Source organism: Saccopteryx bilineata, chromosome 1 (assembly GCF_036850765.1).
Source record: "Saccopteryx bilineata isolate mSacBil1 chromosome 1, mSacBil1_pri_phased_curated, whole genome shotgun sequence".
NCBI classification, from domain to species: domain Eukaryota; kingdom Metazoa; phylum Chordata; class Mammalia; order Chiroptera; family Emballonuridae; genus Saccopteryx; species Saccopteryx bilineata.
In genome coordinates, this window is record NC_089490.1 from 283959654 (window position 1) to 283982603 (window position 22950).

Sequence of the window (22950 nt, forward strand, 5' to 3'; positions counted from 1 at the left end):
GTCCTTTGATATTACTAAGGCATTTTTAAAAGAAGTTGTATAGTCAGAAGTATTATTAAAAATTCCTTCCTTCCAATCATATTAACCAGGGCAGTATGCATTCCAAAATACCTGAGGCAGCATTTACTCCTGGGGAAAAGCTGGCATGAGGAGCCATGAATTTTACTGAGCACCCACTCACCCTGCCTGGGTAACTGGTGGTTGACATTTATTACCATATTAATTGTCACAACACTCCAAAACGGTAGATATTGTGATCTGCATTTAAAAAATGGGGGCATAGAGACACAGAGGGCTTAAGTTCAGTGCCCTGGAAGCAAGGCATCCTGGCTCCTTTCCACTAGGCCAACCGAAAAACTGTCCTATCCTATCCCATATTTGGTGACTATGTCATATTCCTGAGAATAATAATTTTTTTAAGTTCTTTTAAAATAACCAAAACTCTACTTCCACATTGTCACCTGGTTTACCTCCCTGTTACATGCCCAGCCCCTAAATGAGAATACCTAAGTCTCCCATACAGAGGAAAGGCTATTCCTACGTACTTTCTTAGGGTGGTGTGTTTAGTTTCCCTAAAATGTACACAGAGTGTAAGACATGACTGGGGAGGGATAACCATACCTCATTTACAACATTTGTTTTAATTTTCAGTTCACCAGACTTTGTTACTTATATGAATAAGGGCAAGAACTGTGTCAGGCAACCGGAATACCCCATGGCAATTAGCCCTATGCCTTTTACATAGTAAGTCTTCAAAACTTATGAATATTGTGACTGATTGACTGATTGAATGAATGAATGAATGAGTGAGTGGACAATAGCTAACTGATGGGGTGTCCTCAGCTGCCGATTTGTTTCTCCCTTTTTACTCACCTTCTAGCACCTGAACCACTCCCCAAACAAAAGTCTTACCTTCCTTTTCCTACTGCTCCCCTGACTTGCTCTCCACTATATCACCCTCTGTTGACTTGGCACATCTTAATGAGGACCCAAAGAGAATGATTCAGCTTACTGTCATGTTTAGATCTTTTGTGACATTTTCTCTTTATCATTTGTTCGTTACCAGTCTGAATGACTCAGCTCCTACCTTAATCAAAGTGGTGTTTATCTGTATATAATGTCACATACATACAATTTTATATAGCATGGTTTTTTATAATATAATTTTTTAAGAACTCTCCCGCAGTCACTCTCATTTAATTGGTATAGAACAGGACACACCTCTTGAGTCTTATCTCACAGGAGATAGAGGTGATTGAAGCAAGGTCCCATAGCCAGTTAAGCTAGTAAGTGTCAGACACATATCCCATGTTTTTTTCACTAGACCGCCAATCTCTTCTTCAACTGCTAATGACCTTGTTTCTGCCCTCAGGGCAAAGGTCTAATACCAAGGACTCAGTTCCAGCATCACACAATGGTTACTGGTAAACTTGATCATAATTTCTAATGGAGCACTCTTGTTTTTTATCTCACTAGCCTTGAAGGATTTGTAAAAGCATATTTCTGTTATGAACAAAAAAAATGACCGGAATTATTTAATATTTCTAAAAACCCAACCTCACTGAAGTATTATCAAAAACTGACATTCCCCATTCCTGCGTCTGTGAAACCTGAGGGATGCGGGTAGCATACGAAGCAAATACCATAGGATCTTCTAGTGATCTTTTTTCCAGTGAAGAGTCTAATGGCAACAAGAACCTGAGAACGATCAGCATGGGCGGGGCCCCCAGACTGGCCAGCAGCTGATGGTTAGGGTGCTTTGTTTTGAGAGACGAGAACATTTATCCGGGAAGGAGTGCTGGACAGCGGGACGTTTAGCTGGAGAAAGCGGACAGAGGCAGCAGACAGAAGGGTGGAGGGCTGTCAAATTATTGGGTCCGGTAGGGTACTAAATTACAACGTGCACCTGTGGGACCATTTGAGTCCCCAAAACATGCATTTATGCCTTGTTTTAATTTAATTTATTTTTAATTTATTTTTAATTATTTTCTGAATTCATTTTTCTGTGTGTCAAGAGGTTAAACCAAGACAAATTTACCACTTCCCACCTATGTGACACCGAGAACAGTTTTACATTTCTCTGAGGCTTGTATTTCCACTTTTGTGAAATAAAGAAACTTCAATTTGCCCTGCAGCATAGTTGTAAAATAAAACAAGATGATCTATGTAAGGTATATAAGACGATGCTTGGCACCAAGCAGTTGCTTAGTAATTTATTTTCTGGGTGAGTTTTCATATGCTTCTTGTTGTTGTTGTTGTTTTTGTGTGTGCGGTTTTTTTTATTATTAAGTGACAGACTCTTGCATATGCCCCCACTGGGATCCACATGGCAAGCCCCTAAGGCCAATGCTCTGTCCATCTGATGCCGCTACTCCATTGCTCAGCAACTGAGCAGTTTTAGCACCTGAAGGGAGGCCACAGAGCCATCCTCAGCTCCCAGAACCAACTTTCTCAAACCATTTGAGCTATGGCTGTAGAAAGAGAAGGGAGAGAGAAGGAAGAAGGGGAAGAGTGGAGAAGCAGATGGCCATTTCTCCTGTGTGCCCTGACCAGGAATTGAACCCAGGACTTCCACACATTGGGACAATGCTCTTCTGCTAACCAGTGGTCGGCAAACTCATTAGTCAACAGAGCCAAATATCAACAGTACAATGATTGAAATTTCTTTTGAGAGTCTAACTTTTTAAATTTAAACTATATAGGTAGGTACATTCCTTATCAAGGCAGCGCCCGCATGTGGTATTTTGTGGAAGAGCCACACTCAAGGGGCTAAAGAGTGCATGTGGCTGGCGAGCTGCAGTTTGCTGACCAGCGCCTAAGCCAATCAGCCAGGGCAATGCTTCTGTCTTTTATACCATACACACACACATTTCCTACAATTGTCTTGATGCCTAAAGTCCAGATCTCTTGAAAACACTCTTGTTAACATTTCTTCAGTCTAGAGATGAAATCCATTAGCTAGCTAGTAAACAGATAGATGATAGATAGATAGATAGATAGATAGATAGATAGATAGATAGATAGATAGATATAGATGATAGCTAGCTAGGTAGACAGACAGATAGAGAGCCCTGAAGAGACAAATATATGATACATGAAAACATACACACACAGAAAGAGAGAGAGAGAGAGATTAATGGAAAGACAGAGAGAGGCAACTGAAGTATTGTTTTTGACTCATCCACACCCCAGAGGTGTCACCACTCATTCTCCCTGAGTCTGAAGCCTGAGTAATCACAAATAACATTTGGACTTAGGAGGTTTCACTGCAGGTCCTGGTTTTTTAAATAATTTCTTTCTTGTGACTGAGTAATAAGACATCATAGGAAAATGGAGGTCATGAATAAGAAAGAAAACATGTAAATCTACTCAGATACTAAATATGGGCTTATATGAAAACTGGAGAGCAAAGACCATATGTTTTCCCCATTCTAATTGTACAGTTTCAACCCTTCAACTCCATCAGGACTCCAATAAATGCCTCAACACCTTACCTCCTCTTCCTGCCAAACATGCCTCTGACCTCAGCTTTTACTGTGTAGCTGGGAGGTAACTAAAATTGCTGTTTATGTAGAACTTAGGAGTGAGAAGATTCACACTGAGGAAAAAGAAAAAGAGGCTGTAAGGGGCAGGTTCTTGGAAGAAAGGGCACTGGAGAGCACAGTCCATCGAGACCAGAGTCTCACAGGCCTCGAGCAGGGAACAGTCTCAGGCAACAGCATCCTCACTGACCATTACCAATATACAAGGGCACGTGCAAGAGGTGGACATGGCAGGTCTGAACAAAGTGGTCACAGTATGTGTTGCTGACGTGGGTCCTACAACAACAGGAATCACGTGAGGATGGAAGGATTCCATACATCCAGGAACACTTTTACCTTGTTATCATACCGCTGAATAAATAATATGCCTGCACATTCAATTCATAAGCAGCACTTGAAACAGTACATGGATGTGTAGGCTTGTTCTGAAGGCCTCCTGGCCCTGACACTGCATGGTCAGACCTCCTCCTCTCCAACCCCACAACTCCCAGGACTTTCTGTCTCAAGGCTTTGTCATGCTCACTTTGGGACATTGACTATATATTGGTCATGTTCTTGGGCTCAGAGACTGTGTCTTCTTCATTCTTTATATTCATGTAACCATCATGTCTTGTCCATGTAGGTGCTTAGTAAATGATTTTAGGATGAATGAATGCATAATTCTCTATCTAGCTCCTCCCTTCCCCCACTGAAGGTATTTGCAAGTACAGATGATTTGAAAATGACTGACTTAGACTATGTAATTGGTGGTAATACCAGGTCTTTTGTGAGAGGGAATTTCGGCGTAGGATTCTGTGAGAGCTCCCCTAGAGAGGTTAGTATGAAGAGCATGTCACAGGTTCAGTTCCGGGAGTTCTTTTCCTGGTCCTCTGATAAAGCAGCTATTGGTAAGTAGCAATAGACACTATGATCAGTAGGGGGTGAGTGGTCAGTGAAGATGGCAGTGTCTCTGGCCAGTTCCAGTCTGAGGGTGCTCTAAGCCATGACTTTCATGTAGAACCTGGAACAGAGTGAGAAGCACCTTCATCAAAGCCATGAGGACCACACTGGCCACCAGAAGGCTGAACCAGATAGACTTGGGGTGTAGTCACACTACCTGGGCTGCTGACCCCGACTGGCTGTGTAACAGAGGTTTGCTCCATCAGGTCAAATTCTGACCAACCCACAGGGAAACATTTCCTTTCCAGATCCCACCAAGGATGTGACCCTAGGTAGAAGTCACCGATTGCTAATTATAACGAATAAAAAGGGACACTGGAACATTGCAAGTCTGATGTTGGGTTTTGTAGGGCAACAAGAACCTAACTGGTTGGTACTTTTGTCACAGCACTTGGGTCTGCTCCATGCAGGTGCTTTGGGCTTTGCAGCAGCTCCCTCTCAGTCTGATACAGTTAAGAACTCCCTGCAGGCCCAGCCTCAGCCTGGGATGGGATAAACCAGCCTTCCCTAAAGGCAGCAGGGTCTGTGTTGTATTATTTGAAAATGATCTGTGAGACTTGGATGACAAACCACTGAGGTCGAAAGTTTCTTTTTGTCCTCAATTGGATTACACATGCTGAGATCATTTCTTCCTTTGCATTTTGCAGAACGCTTGTCACTAAGATGAGAGAGGGGAAGGGGATGGTCAGAGAGGGGTTACAGACAATGTTCCCAAATAGGTTACCGTTCAGGAGGTATATACCAAAGAAGTCTGTGCTCAAATCCCTGCTTCTAAAGCCCACTCTGAGTGGATAGCATGCTGTCCGTCCCTGTTATCTGACATCCCACTGGCCTTTGCACAGCCTCTGTGACCTTGGATTCTTTACAAAATGAATCCGGATGCCTATCTCGTACATTCAGCACAGTGGCACAGGTCAGTCATTGCTTGTTAAATCTCTAAACTTTTCAAAAATGGGAAATACATAAAAACAAGCATGGTATCAATGTGTCAAATACACACCCCGAATCAAGCTTTTGATGTCTGGTAGAAATAAATCAAAAGCAGACACGTCCCTGGACCCTCGATGAGGCAGTGCCTGGAGCTGGCGAACAGCAGGTTGCTGAGTCTAAAGTGCACATAAAATCCAATTGTAAGTTGGCTGATCGCAGATAAGGACTGGATTCACTTATTGCTAATTAGGGTGAATAAAAAGAGACACGGGGAGATGCAAAGCTTGGGATTGTGGGTAGTGAAAGCCACTTGGTGGGAGGAAACCAATTTTTCCTGGTGTTTTGAAAATCACTTCATATAGTGTCTAGTCTGTTACCTATGCCCTGAAGTTTGCATGTAGTAAGACCCAAGAATATTTCTAATAAAAGTACACTTCAAGAAACATAATCAGAAGTGGTCTTAAGGGTCTAAACTAGGAAGAATGAGTGTGTTTGGCTCACTACTAAAGAACAGATCTTTTGTTACTAGCAAAGATAGTTTTGCTTCTGCCCAAGTTGTAAAATGCACACCACTGAACAATGCTCTGGATGCTATCAGCTGAGGTTGGTGTGACGCCAGGTAGCCCACTTGATTATCGGTTATTTTATATGTACCTCCTGATGCTAACTTCTCTTTCTTTGGGTGAGCTCACTATTCTTTTACACTATTTAGAAAAGAAATGAGCTGCTAGGTTCACACAAGCAAGGAGTGAATGTGAGGAGGTTTATAGCCAGAAGACACCAGTTAGAGATAGTGCTGGTTAATAATATAAATGGAATTTTTGTGGGAATTCTTACTCCATATGGAACATCTCTTTGCCCCACTTTCTGACCAGGGGTGAGATAGGAGACTTATTTTAATCTTAACTCTATTTAAAACACTGGAGTTTTCCAATGAGAAAAAGAGTTTTGCTGAACATTTTAAACAATAGATTCCAGATGGATTTTCTTTGTATCATATTTGGAATTGTTTTCCCTGAATGGGTCCTAAAGATAGACCATACATATTCACCAAAGACTGGAGGAGGCTGAAATATTAAGCAACTAAGATGGCAAGTTTAGCTGCATCAGGTGTCACTTTGGACAAATGGCTTCGATTCTCTTTTTTTTTCTTGTTGCTTCTATGATGTATTTAATATAGTAACCCTGGCAGGGTAGGCATCACCGGATGAATTTAAAGAATCTACTCAAGTGCATACTTTGAAGATATTTGGCAATAATAAAGAAATGAATTTTATTTCAAATTAGTTTCAGGAATAATTATAATGAGAACTGGTGTATGTGTGTGCATGACAGAGAGAAGGAGGGGGTGCAGGGAGAGAGATTCTAGTGAAGAAGCCAAGATTAAAAGATGGCTTTGATTTCCACTCATGTCCAACTTCTAAATAGTTACCATCAAATAATCATCATGCAGAGGTGAGAGTCAAGAGTATTATTGGTCAGTGCCAGCGCTGCTCGAACAGAATGAAGGCCAGTTGTAAACTTCCAGCAGAGCTGTAGCTAACTTTGGGCAAACACCAACCATGAACTGACGTTCCAGAGGCTCTGCTCCCTTGCTGCACCTACGGCCGCATGTGTTGTCTCGTTCTGTGCCGTCAGACACTGATATCCTGGCCACAACAGACTGAAACACAGATGGACTCCTCAGCTAAAAGCCACATCACATACGCAGTAGCCCAGTGGCTTACAAGGTGGCTAAGTGCCAGAGAGGTGTGCCCCTTTTCAGATTAAGTCCAGCCAACCGAGTGAGAGCTTCTGGAATAGTTGAATCTACTCCAGAGTGATCTGGAGTGATACAGGAGACAGAAGACAGACATAGAGGCAGGGCACCCATAGAGAATAGCCAAGAGCAGAAAGAGAAACCAAAAAAAGCTGAGTGTTGAGAACAGCAAACTCACTAGAGAAGGTTCCAACAGATGCTATTGGCACTCGAGCTACTGAGGATCTGGAATGATGCTGCAATCAATGCCTGGGACACCTACTGTAGGAGACTTGGGTGGGTTTCTGCCCTCCCTCACCTCACCAGGTGTTCCCTCTTGGATCCCCACCACCCGAATCATCTCAAGCATGTCTCTTCTTGTGAACCAAAGTAATTATAATAATAATAACTGTCCAGTAATAATAAAATGCTTGCTATATGCTGAAAGTTTTAAGTAGATTTTACATTTTATTTCAAAAACACTGTGAAACAAATATTATAATTAGGAGATTCATTTTACAAGTGAGTAAACTAAGGCAGAAGAGGGTCAAGAAAAAAGGAAGCCTTCCTATAATAAGTACTAGTAGTCAGTTAATTGGAAATGCAAATTGAAACAGGAAATTGTTAAAAACTGTTTCATGCGTACTTTAAACACTTAAAACATAGTAACGTGGCCTGACCAGGCGGTGGCACAGTGGATAGAGCGTCAGACTGGGATGCAGAGGACCCAGGTTCGAGACCCCGAGGTTGCCAGCTTGAGCACGGGCTCATCTGGTTTGAGCAAAAAGCTCACCAGCTTGGACCCAAGGTCGCTGGCTCCAACAAGGGGCTACTCAGTCTGCTGAAGGCCCACGGTCAAGGCACATATGAGAAAGCAATCAATGAACAACTAAGGTGTTGCAACGTGCAATGAAAAACTAATGATTGATGCTTCTCATCTCTCTCCATTCCTGTCTATCCCTCTCTCTGACTCACTCTCTGTCTCTGTAAAAAAAAAACAAAAAAAAAACAACAACAAAAAAAACATAGTAACGTGTATCAGTTTGGCAAGGCATTTTCTTTCAGTAGGAATTGCTAATTGGAATGCAGCTCTGTTTTCTTGGCAGAAACCACACATATAACATATGCTCAGCATTTCCGAGTTTTGGTTTCTTTGATGCGAGATGAACCAAGAGGCATGTGTGAAGCCATCAAATGCAGAATCTTTCTAGACTCCTCTCTTATTTCTTATAATCTTTTCTATTTACTCTCCCAGCTTCCACCTGGCAGGGCTCATTCTTGCTCAGTCCTGCTAAAACATTCAAGTTTGTCTTCACGGGGAAAAAAGCATCTTTTTTCACACTCAGATTTCATCATTAGCTCTATTTAATTAAATTATATGATGGCAACTGGTATTAAGATATTTGGGAAGTAACTCAGACAAATCACCTGGTAAAAGCAAAAGTGTATTAGAAAGGGTCTAATAGGGAGGACTTTATATTCCAAGATGGCTGAAACTATATATACCACCTCACATGCTCATTTAGAATCTATTCTAAATAATTCTTCCCCCAAAGCTGAAGGGGACTTGGTGATCACATTGACAGAGTTTGAAAAAATGATGCTATCTCAGTTTCAAGCCAATTCTCTTACACCACAGCCCATAGCCCTGACCAGCCTCCTAGCTGACACCAACACCAACTTGCCAACCGTGTGAATGAACCATCTTGAAAGCAGTTCCTCTTGTCCCAGTCAAGCCACTCTGTTATACCACGTGCAGTGGAGATGAGTCGTTCCTGCTGAGCACTTCTCAATTACAAATTAGTGAGCAAAATAAAAGACAACTCTTTTAAGCCACTATGTTTGGGTGGTTTGTTATGCAGTAGTAGACAACTGGAATGAGTGCTTTGGGTGCAACTGGTAATTTTCACAGAGGGAGTGGAGGATATATAAAAACCAGCAGGTCTATTAGATAAACTTTCCCTGAATTCTCTAAGATTACACAAGAATTAAAAGATAAAGCCTAGCTTTGAACTCAGAAGACTATGACTTTAGAACTATATTACTATATATCTCTGAAAAAAATGTTAGAAGCCCTTCTAAGTCGTGCATAGTAGTGATGATACATAGCAGTTTGGTCTGATTTCTTAACTGCATGCTTATAGACCAGCTCTTTAGATTTACAGGGTCCAAGGCAGGAGTACTAAGTAATACCAGAAGTCTAATACTTAGAGTAAAAAAAAGCAACAAACTATTAAATAAGGTAAGTTTCACAATACCTTTATCAAATCTAAACAGTCAGGTCTGAGTTCTTGGACTCCATGATTTTCCCCCTTCCCTTTCTACCTCTGCATCCCCTCCTCACTACAGGGTCTTTGGTCACATGTGCGTAACCTAACCTACAACCCACACATCCAAGCTTCATTCACACATCCTGTGGCCCCATCAGCTCACCAGCTGCCTCTTGGTCAGCCCCAGGTCCTAGAGCTGGCCCTGCTGGACAATGGTCAACCTCAGCAGAATGAACCAAAGGGAAAAATTCATGTTAGCTCAGGCAGTGGCCTTGAGCCATTTGGGCAGTGACTACGGCATGGCCTAAAGGAGAGGTAGGTCTGGATGGACTCTGTGTGGACATGGACCCTTGGTCCACAGTTTTCTTGTGCCATGGGGGTTGTGCAGCTGGGGGGACTAAAGCAGCACCCTGTGGGACTTCTTAACAGCTTTAAGGACAGTACTTTCTCCACCCCTCACTTGGTGCTTCTCTCTCAACTCTCTCCCCCATCATCCTTCATAATGTCTGGCATATAATTGAAGATCGATAGATATTTACTGGATAAAGTAGCCTTATTTCCAAACACAAGTTTTACATTTTTAATCTTGGGAGGGGCTTAAGATTATCAGCCTTGTGTGAGGTCACAAAGCTGAGATAAGAGCCAGGTTTGCACACACCTTCGAGCACAACTAGAAAATTGATTCTAAGTGACTCCAAAGAATAAGCACAGTGGATGACAATTAGATTTGGCTCAATGAATGGTGACACAAAGCAAGCACCAGAAATTTGAGAATGAAACCTTGAGCACTGATTGTCCCAGCTCTTTGTCCTGACAATGAAATTTTCCACTGATGCTGACAAACTGCGGTCATCTCTCCCCAACACCCATGCCCAGCAGAGACTGCCCCTTTCCCTACCCGAAACACAGCCAAATAAAGTGGGAGTAATTAGAGTAAGGCTTACCTCACTGCTCCGTAGAATGTTACAATGCTGCATTTAGGAGATTTATTTAAAAATAATGACTCATCCTGATTATACCTTCTGAGAAGCCTTTGAGGAACCACAGAACCTTCCATGTCCAGCACCAGGAACTTTAGAAGCATGTACAAGTCACAGACCTTCTAAATTTGTAATGTATCACAGACTAAAATCGTTCCAGTGTTATGTTGCAGCATATTCTCTGCTACGTCCAGAAAATCATTACCTATGGAGGTAGATGTGTTATTTAATCAAAGCTAGGTGTTTTAATACTATCTTAGTCTGAACCTAAAGAACCTGAGTCAAAAATCTTATTAAATAAAAATTTGCCAGACTGTGGTGCTACAGTGGATAAAACATCAACCTGGAATGCTGAGGTCACTGGTTTGAAACCCTGGGCTTGCCTGGTCAAGGCACATATGGAAGTTGATGCTTCCTGTTCCTCCCCACTTCCCTCTTTCTTTCTCCTCTCCTCTCTAAAATGAATAAATAAATAAATAAATAATTTTTTTAAGTTAGCCTATCATTTTGATTAACCTTAGTTCTACTAGCTTCAGAAAATGACCCATATAAGTTGTAACTGAAGGAATTTTAAGTAAAAGTGAAAAGTAAAAAAAAAAAATTTCCTCCTGCAATCCTGTCAATAAATTTAATTTATGTATACTTTTATTTAGAAGAGGGTTAATGCCAATTCTTTATAAATATGGCTGTGTGGAGATTTTTAACAGAACAAGACACAATTCTCATGGGGTATAATTTGCAAGTACACTGAGAATTCTGTTTCCTGTAAGGCTACCACATCTGAGGCCAGCACAAAGATCAAGCCTGTGAGAAATGAATGTCACACTCCCTCCCTGAACCTTCTTCTGACATTTAAAATGTCCCTCAGGATTCAAAAAGTTTATCTCTGCCTGAATTCATGAGTGGAGCTCTGGGCATAGATGTTGACCAAGAATTACAGGGGTCCTTGGGTTCCACTCCTATGACAGTGACGTAATGCGAATTTGGGTGTAACTTGAAACACACCCTATCCTAAGTCACTTACCTATCCTAACACAGTTCTAAAATCATAATCTAGAACATAAAAACACACCTAAGCCACAGAAAAAAGGAAAAGTACTATACTGTAGTAACAGAAAAAATGAGTGTAAAAAAATTCCTTACTTTTATTCCTGTGGTTGGCTTGCACACTGGAAGGGGCATTGCAAGGTGGAAGAAAGTGACCTTTTGGGAGGAGGAAGTTGGAAAGTCAAGATAACCTGCAGAAGGTTCTGGAGATACTGGGTCAGGAGAATCAGAATTGCCTAAGGAACATGCAGGAGATGCTGGAGATGATTTTACCTGTACTACAGGTATTGCATCTCGAGAAGCAGCTGATGTAGAGGGATACAGGGTCTATTGCAGGCCTCTCCACCTTCTTAAAGAATTGTTCCAGGCTAGTTTGGAAGGTTGATGACTTCTTCTCTTCCAAAATCTGCCTATAGCATTGCAAGGCACCCATAACAGCTCTGTAGACCTTACTGAATCTATCCTCGCTGGGGTCCTCAGCCTGAAATTTTTCCTCTACCATAGAAAAACCTTCTGCCAAACTCTTGGTAGTAAATCTGTTGGGTTCTGGGGTTTCTATCTCTTCCTCTTTAATCAGCTGCTTCTCCAGCTGAATGAGATCCTCAGTTCCTCTCCACGTGATGCTAGTAGCTCTGTGATATCCACCATGATGGCTTTCCTCTTCTTTGAAGAACTGTCATTTGAAGACTCTTTCATTTAGAACCCATGATAAGGGCCAAAAAGTCACCAAACGGTGACATAAACGGAACATTTGTGCTTTTAAAAGTCCAAAATGGCGTAGGTAAGCAGACTGGGGACTCCAGAACTCCCTCACTCATATGCTGCATTATTGTGTATTCTTCCGCCGCTCACAGCCAAACTAGTTTGCCCATGTAGTCCATAAGTATGAGGCTAACAGCATATGCCAAAACACTCACCACTCAATTTTTTAAGTTTTCATGGAAGTGAGCACCATAAACTTAAAGTCGTATGTCGAGACTATTGTAAGCCGAGGACTCCCTGTACATAAATTGATGTTGTAATGGTACTTCACCTTTAGAGATTTTTTTAGAACATTTTATGAATTGAGGGGAAATAAAAGTCAACTATGGGGATGTAATTTATTAATTATCTGCAATTAATCTTTTCCCTCTTATGTCTATGGAAAACTAAAAGGTAAAAGAGTAAGTATTTCTTCTCCTTCTCCCATCCCCAAGACTGTGTTTACATTTTATCTTGTTGTGGACAGTTGTTTTGTTTTATTACCATTATTATTACATGCCCTGAGGGTAATTATCCTGGTCCTGGAAGAAATGGGAGGGGAGTGATGCAGAGAATAGATGTCTGCTAGGCCAAAGAATGGCCCCACAGATGTGTCCCAATCTGTGACACTGGTGACTATGTTACCTTACGTGGCAAAGGGGAGTTAAAAGAGCTAACTTACCTGGCTTTTGCCTATGACTTTTTGCCCATAATGGAGGCATATAGCCATCTCTAGCCAAAAAAACTGAAAAACTGAGTATATTTAAAAGGGCATAAATATAGTTGCAAGAGGCAAGATAGAAGAAGGTAGTGGGGAATGGGTGTTGAGCTGGCCAAGCAACAGTATTTTCAAAGTCCAACGCAACACACAAGTGTTACTGGTGAGAAAAGCTGGGGAATCATGCAAGGCCTAACACCTTGGCCTAGCGGATTTTTAAAACCCCTATATTTGAATATTTAGGAAAATGAAAAAAGAGGTGATTTGGATAACTTTATGTGAACTAAAACAACTAGGTGGAAAGTAGTATTGTTGAGCTGAAGATAGCTTTAATCAGGCTGTCTGAATTTGCACTCAGCTCTGCCCCTCACCAAATGGGTAGCCCTCCACATGTCTTCTAGCCTCTTATGCCAGAGCTTCTTCATCCACAAAACAGACATAAACATACCAAACAGATTTTAACATGGAGCAAAGACTCATTAACATTAGCTGCTTTTATTAAATCCTGCACTCTGAAGGTCTTTGAACATGTTGTTTTCTTTAGTTATTATAATGGAAAGTTACATTTAAAAAGATAATCAAGTGATTTATAGTCTAAAGCTATGCTTTTTAAAAACCATTCTCATCCATAATTTCCAAATAAAATTTTATGTTTAAAATAATTCTCAGATTAAATAACAGTAACAAATAAATAAAAACAAGGGGAATTTGGAGAGTGATACGATGTTATTTGCAAGTCTGAGTCCATTTCACTACCAGTAAATTTCATTGGGCTTCTTAATTGAAGGCAGTCCAGGGGTAAAGGAACAACTTTGTCTTAAAGGGATTACTAAGAAACTAAAGCAGATTACTCTGTGTTAGTGGTCTTCATGGAGGTCAAGCAGGTGAGCAATTTGCAACTTCAATAGGACTGCTGAAGCTAGCATTCTTCTTAGTAGAACAGCAGCTCTGGGTCTGGGAGGTAAGAGCAGAAGAGTACTTTTTCTCTCCCCAGCCTTCTCTTGTTGGGCTAGGTAGTGACCTAGATGCTACATGTTTCTAATATCTAAGAAGAAGAACAACAACAACAAAAATCGAATAATTTGGATATGATGAAAACATCTCTGGAAACACATCTGGTTCCTGCAGAAAATTATGCTCAATAGTACCCAGACACAACTAGGACCCAAGCTTGAAATAATGTGCTTGTACATGAGCACACTCTGAAGACTACACCTGTGATGGGCAGAATAATGTCCCCACAAACATGTCCTACTTCCCCAAACCTGTGGCAGAAGGAACTTGGCAGTTAAGCTTCTTGAGATAAGGAGATTATCCTGGATTACCTGGGGAAACAAATGTAATCAAAAGCATTCTTATACGATTGAGACAGAGGTTGGAGTGATGCATTTTGAAGATGGAGGAAGGAACCAAGAGTCGAGAAATGTGGGCAGCCTCTGGAAGGTAGAGAAGATAAGACAACAAATTCTTCCCTAGAGCCTCCAGAAGGAGCCAACCTTGTTGTTTTTAGCTCTTCCAATCCGTTAGTTCATTTTAGACTTCTGACCTCCAGAAATGTGCTATAATATATTTGTATTTTTTAAGCCATTTGTGGTATATAGAATTTGTCTCAGCAAAAAAAAGAGGAAACTAATATAAGACCTTATCATTTGTTGTTTCCATGATCATGTGTCTCAGTATATTCCTTCTTATGTTATTAAATCTCTTAGAAAAGAGGCCAGTAAAGATTCTCAGTAAGTAACATTGGGGTATGAACTGCCTCACTTCTGGCCCTTCCTCCAGGTTATATCCTTCTGCTCAGCCCCTACACACATACGCACTATGCACACACGCACGCACACACACAGCCCTCTTCTCTAGGCGCTGGATCTAGGTGATTGAGCATCTCCAAATGCACCTAGGACACAGAAGCAGGGCTAGAGAAGTAGGGTTCTATTAAACACCAGGAAATGGGAACTCTTCAAAGTTGGCCAAACAACAACCAAAAACGAGGCTATAGAAATTCAACCTGACTTAATGAGATTTATTTGACTATCTCAATAAGCTACAATAACCATATCCAAACTTCTGATGGATGCCTTATGAATTTAAAAGATTTAAGGAAAAGTGATTGAACATCATCTCCCAGTGCATCGAGTCTCTGTTCAGCTGACAGTGTGAGAAGTTACTTCCATCAAAGAGAGCTCTGGTAAACTCCTGCATCAAGTGATTCTTTCTAATGTGATAATGGACCATTTAATTAGGCTCTTTCTAGACTCTCACTCTTTCTCCAGGTGGAAAGATCTCTGTGTAACTAAAGGACTAATTTTATTGACTCTGTTGATCATCAGTATGCTATAGGGGGCATTTAAACATTAATCGTACAAGCATTTTGGCAGCCCATAAAACAGTCCTTAGGAAGCTGATACGATGAAAAGTTCATTATTCAAATGCTGTTAAGCCAATTCTAGATATGCTTTGACAAAATTAATCAATGCCCATTCTGTGGTCCAGCTGCTGGCATAAATACTCTTACTCCATAAAGCAGGATTTTAAAATGCCAAGGTCACCATTACCCACCTTCATACATTAGGCTCCATTCCTGGTGCATCTTAGAATAAACCTTTTATTTTCTACTTGTAATACTGAAAAAAGATAATTTCTTCTGAAACACCACATTGCATATAGAAAACTTCTCAAAAAATAGGAAGACATGTACCCTAATTTATCAATGTCACCCCATTAAAATTAATTAAAAAAATTAAAAAATAGGAAAACATGAGAAAATTAAGTGACTACTAACTTGTTTTAGAAAATCAATATAACCCTGGCCAGGTAGCTTAGTTGGTTAGAACATTGTTCTGGTACATTAACGTTGTGGGTTTGATTCCCAGTCAGGGCACATACAAGAGTCAACAAAGGAATGCACAAATAAGTAAAACAACAAACTGATGTCTCTTTCTTCTCTCTTGCCTTTCTCTCTCTCTAAAAAAAAAAAAAAATCAATCAATCAATAAACACTTTGAAAAACCAAATCAATATAAAATGCTTTGGGTTGAGGTTTATGACGTGTTTTATAAAAAACTTGCGACCAAAATTTTACAGAAAATTATGCATCTGTTTCATCCCCCTATTGGCTCCTAGTGTACTATATTTCCTAGGAGAAAAATATCTCAAAATAACTTTGAAGTCTTTGGCTAATTTACTAAGTAAATCCATAGCATGTAAACAGGCATCTTTACGAATGCAATGAATTAATTTCCAGGTTCCACCGGGGCCTGAGACTTCAAGCTTTGCTATAAATCACAGCACCTGCTGCAGTGCTGTATCTCACACATGATGGGAACATTTTGTTCTGAACTAATAAATTAGAACTGAAATGCATGCCTAAAGAATCTTCTGAAGGTCTTACACAACTATTTCATAATATATCGAACATCAAATTATTTTATATGCTATGTCATTTATACAAACATATAAATTGAAAATAAAAACCAAACTTTGTGAGTGAAATTTGATTAAGGATAAACTTGAAAAAGAAGCTTTAAAATACCAGCTACATGCAACCTACTGTCATTAAAATTTGTGAGTCAAACAAATAAGGTATAAAGAAAAATACGAATACAGCATGATCTTTGTTTAAAATGACACCGAATACTAGACAACAGCTAACCTAATTTGAGATTAACAAAGACAAATTAATGTTGCTGTTGGACTCCATAGGTATGGGAGAATTGAGCATTAGCACATTATCCAAAATAATAGGTTACATTAATATTGCTAACCTATGAGAAAAACAACAGAAGGAAAATAATAGCAGTTCCAAACAACAGCAAAAGCAACAGAAAAAACTTGTTTTATTTTGGCATATTTTTAATTAATGAGTAATAAAAAAAGTTAATGATACTTAAGAAAACTGAGATGATAAACTTTAGTTACTCTGGGGAGTGTTAGGGCATAATTTCAATAATGGAGAAACTGTCTTCTACTTAACAAAAATGACAATGTGCTCTCCTTTTCAGAATTACGGGTTTTGCCATCTTCTGGAGGAGGGGAGGAAGCCCACCTGTCTGATATTTCTATTGCATTATATCATTTACAGGATCAGCGCTTGCGTGTGACTTCTACCTATCTCATTATGTAGGATATGGTCACGATTCACTACTTTATTTTATTCCGAGCTTAAGAACTGGCAGTGTTATACCAAAGGTATAGGGTAAAGAAAGGACATCATCCCCTAGAGACGACCTTGTCAACTATTGCCACCTGTTGCTCTAAGACCAGCTTCTTACGGTTCCATGTAGAGTTCAGTCCCATCTACCTAGCCTACCTCATAAGGTTGTGCCATATCTTCACATGCAGCCTGTGCTCCCCCATGTGAACCCTCACCATTACTGGAGCATGCGTCTTTTATACCCAAGCTGTTTCCAGAATGTTCTTCTCCACTTGTCTGACTGGCAAACCTCAGTTCATGATTTAAACTCAAGTCTCGTCAGCTCCTCGGTGACTTTTCCACTTGCTCCAGGGAAAACTGATTGGTCTTTTAGACTGACACTTGCCTTGGCTGACCTGCATCCTGACACATAAGATATCATGTAACACATCCTGCCACACAGTCTCCCCGCGACCCTTGGGCATTTGTGGTCCACCGCTAACAGTGCCCGACAAACACGGAAGGTGCTCTACGAAAGGTCAGTGGCTGGAAACACACAGACTGCATACAGGCCTGTTTTCACCACACTGGAAAAAGTTTTTTGAATAATTAATTTAAAATATTCCCAACTTATTTCCTGACCATAAATGTTTTTGAACTTTAAGGCAGCCCAAGTTTGAATTACAGCATTCTCAACTGGAAGTTAATTGCTTAATATCATAACCCATATTGCATGATAATAGAATTTTATTTTTAAGTATTGATTTCAATTCTCTAAATGTGCCCCCTCCAGCCAACCCCCCCCACACACACACAACACATTGAGTATTTCTTTTGAGTTTCTATTTACTGTAATCATTTCATGGGTGGTACATTGTGTTGAGTGGAAATTGTCAGATCTATAGTCCAAGAGTGATTGATTGGGTCACGTGTAGACATGTGTTGGGTGTGTTAGGAGGTGGGGGCTGTGAAGACACTGCAGGAAAAGAATGGGTGTGGACAAAAGATTCCTCCAAAGGGCAAGGTGCTGGAAAGAAGGGGAATCAAGGGGTGCACAGTCCCTTCAGACTGACAAAGCCACTCCGCTCCTGACACTTCAGCCATCTCTGCCTCCTGCACCCCACACGGATGTCACAGAGGGCTTCTCATCCATTGCTCCAGGGTGTTTTCCAGTGCATTGATAGGAATATAAAGTGTACATTGATGAGAAGAGCAGGCTTACTAAATATTGGGGCAGCAACAGTCTAATCTGTGTCTAAAATCTTTATAGAGTACTCTTAGTGCAAAATCCTGAAAACAGCATCCACGATGACTCCCTATAAAATGTGGTGCTAAGTATTAGTGAATAAACTGTCCAGGACAAATAATGGATTATTTATTTGACAGTTGTGCACCCCTGGCGTCTCTGTTAAATAAGTTGCCTTTCTGCCTGACCTGTGGTGGCGCAGTGGATAAAACGTCAACCTGGAATGCTGAGGTTGCCGGTTCAAAACCCTGGGCTTGCCCAGTCAAGGCACATATGGGGGTTGATGCTTCCTGCTCCTCCCCCCCTTCTCTCTCCCTTCTCTCTCTTTCTATCTCTCTCTCCCTTCTCTAAAATGAACAAATAAATAAAAAATCTTTAAAAAAATAAAGAAGTTGCCTTTCTGTCCCAGGTGGCAAGATTTTGAGATGAAGACCAGCTTTATAGGACTGACCTCCAGTTCTCAGTTCCTCCCGCAAGATTGTGCTCCTGTAATATCAGATTAAAATGAACAACATTAAAGTGAGAAGGTTTAACACCCTCACTTCCTAGATCTGATCCTAAATGGTGGCTAAATTTTCTTTCTTTCATAATTCCCTGATTCATTCACATTTCTGCAAATTTTTACATCCTTAACTTATTTGTGACAATTTTTTAACTGAGGATATATTTCAAGTGCTGGTAGAAATAGCTGTGTAACATTCGCAATGCTACCTGTACACAGTCACTATTCTATTATCAATCATTCAAAGAGAATTAGAAAGTAGAATGTGAGACATTTTATTTCATATGCTTTAAAATCTGATCAATTATTTCAAATGACCTACATGTTCAATTCATGTTGCTAAGGAAGGCAGACCACCTGCCTCCTCATCTATTCTGTCATTGTGATTAAAATATGCCATTTACTTCCATTAGGAGGATAAAAAGGTGAAAAATCTCCAGGTACCACTAGTTAGCAGCCTGATCCTGGGGAGTCAATAGCCTCATTTCTCTTTTTCTCTTTTCACTTAAAAAAATCCTTATCTAGTGAAAGAGAAACACTTCTTGCTGTTAATGAATGTATTTCCCCAGGACTTCATTAAACCAAGTAATAGAATCGGTGTTTAAATGATTAAGTAGGTATATAAGCTTTTTCAAAAAGAAAATCTAATTAAGATGGTGCTTGTAGAAACCAAGACACTAATCATTAACCAAAATAATTTCGATAGATCTATGAGAGGTTTATGTAAATGTAAGGTGGTATTATTCTCACACATGCAATGATGCAATGTTTTGATGAGCTCTGAGGGTTGTAAATGTGCAGGGTGCTCTGCCTATGTAACAGATGGAGTAAAACTGTTTTACTCTGCTCATCCTTATCTTTTTATAAGCGCTCTGTACTGCTTCAGAAGTTAGATAACAAGCCATAATTCTTAGAATTTGCATTCCTGGTGAAAGGCTATTTTATCCCGGGGGGGGGGTTGGAAGTCATGATCAAGTTTGCCACCCAGCATGAGGCACAAGGTGGTCCAGTGCAGAGCATGATGGGAGCCCCTCTAGGATGCTTTATTGATAGGCACTTTGGAATCTGCCCACAGAATTCTAAACCCTTCCCCATTCATAGCATGTCTGAAAAACTACACATGGAGCACAAAGTTTGATAAAAAATATATTTAAAACAAGCAAGAAAAAATAGTTTTGGCCTTAAAGATCACTTTCATCATTCTTTTAACCAAGTAGAGTTAAATTATAGGTATAATGATTTCAAGTATCAACTTATAAAATGTGTGATAAATCAGAAAACAAACAAGAGAATTCTTTTTTTTTTCAGAAAAATGTATTTGCAATTCAAATGTTCATATAAAAAGCATAAACTTTAAAAAGTTCATAGATGTGTGTTTTTAGAAGTGTTATGGTTTTGCCATTCATTGCAATTACATTCCCAAATGTGGAGGGTGGTCCGCACTGCTTACATTTGTCACACTGAAGTCACTCTCATCACGACTTCCCCTGAGCTGTTATCTTCTGACAGATCTTCATGGGGCCTCATTCGATTGAACAGATGTAACAACACGTAGCCACACTGAAACCTTGGGGAGGTTAACTGCGTTGGGTGCACTAAGTTCCTGTTCCGCAGAGCCGTCAACGGCAACCATAAAGTCCTGCTTGAAGAAGACTCTCCCCGACTACTTTCTTCGATGTCTGTGGCTTTGTCATAATTTAATACATCCCAGTGTAAGTTAACAGCTCTCCAGCGCTTAAATACTCTGTAAACTGCAGCTCCTTCATGGAAGATGAGACCTAAAATTCAAAAATAAATAAATTTAGAAAGACTGGTCATGATCAGAATTTGGAATATTATTTTGTGTGCAAGTAAGGAATTGAAGAAATAACTAGTCAAATCTCTGTTACTCGTCATCTTATGCTATTCTGACTATCTCAGATATTTTGGCTAATGGCAAACAACTAACCGTATTACATGGTAATAATCAATACTCAAAGATTAAGACTCAGCTACCATGCAGAAAGTACAGTAATCATGGACATAATTTACTTGCTCCATTTTGGCTCAGAATATACTTTGGGTATTTTATTGCCATAAGAGAAACATCAGGTTCATTTACTCACTCAACATATATTTAACATATATTTCTTGAGCCAAACAATGTTAGAGCTTGGTCCCAGCCGGGAACTTAATCTGAGAAAGAGACAGATATTAAGATCAATGTCATCTCCCCAGTTTCTAAAACAATGTCTGACACACAAGAGGTATGATATAACTTTTTGTTATTTTTACTCTCTTCCAAAATTCAACAAAAATTTATTAAGCGCCTATTTGAGAGTTTATGCATATTCTCTTTTGTTCTCATCACAGCCTGATGAAATAATTATGAGCATGTTCCCCATTTCACAAACAAGAACGCCAAGCCCAGGCATGTTCGGGAATTTGCTCAAGGGGAGACACTAACAGCAGTGGAGCGGGAGCACAGACCCAGGCACGTTGGCTCCAGGCTCCTTACTCTAGGCTGCCACACAGCGAATTGGACAATCACACATTTCAGAGACAGTTTTGGGAAAACAAGCTAGGTAATATGAGGTCCTCAGAACACAAACTAGTCAGTGAGTGAGATATGGTGTTCTAATACATGGCTTCGTATCCTTTGTCCACCCAAGGTCCTGCATACCTGCAGGGTGTGCAAGGGTCCAAGAGCTTTTGAATTTCTGACCCTCTCAAAAAATAATGTCCCTGGTGGGGGTGGGGAGGTCCTCCAGATGGCGAAACACAGAGGAGCTCTGTTCTTTCAGAAGCTGAAATGCCACAGAAAGTGTGTGGGGAGGCCAGTCAAGTCTTTTTTCAGATGGACAACAGCATGTAAGTAGAATGCATTAGATGATAGCCATTTTATAACAATAAATTTGAAAATGAGTGGATCCTACCTCCTTGCCATTTACGACCTTGAATATATGTCCTCTAGAAACCCTCATAATTGTGAACAAGGAAGCATGTTAAAATGTTTATTTGTATATTTGTTTTTGAGAAACAAGTCACTACAATCTGTCAGTCCTGAGAACAGATAGAGTGTAGCGTATGGACCCAAAGGAATTAATCCACTCATCAACTGATAGGCACTTGGGCTGCTCCCAGATCTTGGCTATTGTAAATAATATTGCAATGAATATAGGAGTGCAAATATTCTTTTGAATTAGTGTTTCAGGTTTCTTCGGATAAATTCCCTGAAATAGAATTTCTGGGTCATAAGGCAGTTCTGTTTTCAATTTTTTGAGGTAACTCCATACTGCTTTCCACAGTGGCTGCACCAGTCTGCATTCCTACCAACTGTATACTTACACAATAGAATAGTAATTGGCCATTAAAAAGAAAGAAGTCTCACTCTTTGTGACAGCATGTATGTACCCAGAAAGCATTATGCTAAGTGAAATAAGCCAGTCAGAGAAAGGGAGTACCATATAATTTCATTCATATGTGAAATTTAACGAATAAAATAAACTAACAAGCAAAATAGACAAAGTAGGCTGGCAGCTGGCAGGGGTAGGGGATTGGAGGGCTGGAGGCAAGGAGGAGAGGGATTGAGCAAAATGAAAAAAAACAAACAAACTTAAGAACACAACAACATTGTGCTGATTGCTGAAGGAGGTAGAGTGCGGGGAGGTGAGTGAGAGTAGAGGGCGTCACAGGGTGAGGAAAGGAGACCTGACTTGAGAGAGTGAATACACACAGTGCACAGACGATGTGTGGTGTAATTGTGAGCCTGGAACTGATACAATTTTATTAACCAGTATCATCCCAATAAATTCAATAATAAATAAATAAATAAATAAATAAATTTTTACCTTAAAAAAAAAAGGACTTCAGCAACAATATAGAAGGAAACAGTCACAAGCACAAACACGGACAAACCTCATAACAATAGTGGAAATCTCAAAGCAACAAGGAAAAAAAATGAAAGTTTCAGGAATCAATGATTAAATAAATAATATACATTTTTATGGATACAGATAGAAATGGTAAATAAAAGTATAAAAGCATGCCTGAGAATAATAACCCTTAAATTCACAACAGTGGGAAGGAAAACACGAAATGAGATACGGGAGAGGCTTCAAAGAAGGCTTCCAACTGTATCTCTAATGTCATGCTTTGTTTTGTTTTGTTTTTGATGTTCAACATA

The 22950-nt window shown here is 40.1% G+C and overlaps 1 protein-coding gene across 1 annotated transcript in view; it reads right to left on the minus strand.

Moving 5' to 3' along the window:
- Positions 1-20076: 20076 nt before the first annotated feature.
- The window catches only part of MARCHF11 (membrane associated ring-CH-type finger 11), a 115331-nt gene continuing 112457 nt past the window's right edge, over positions 20077-22950 (minus strand). The window contains exon 4 of the mRNA XM_066253614.1: positions 20077-20563. Within this exon, the coding sequence (XP_066109711.1) occupies positions 20241-20563 (323 nt within the window). The 3' untranslated portion in view covers positions 20077-20240. The remainder of the gene's footprint in view (positions 20564-22950) is intronic.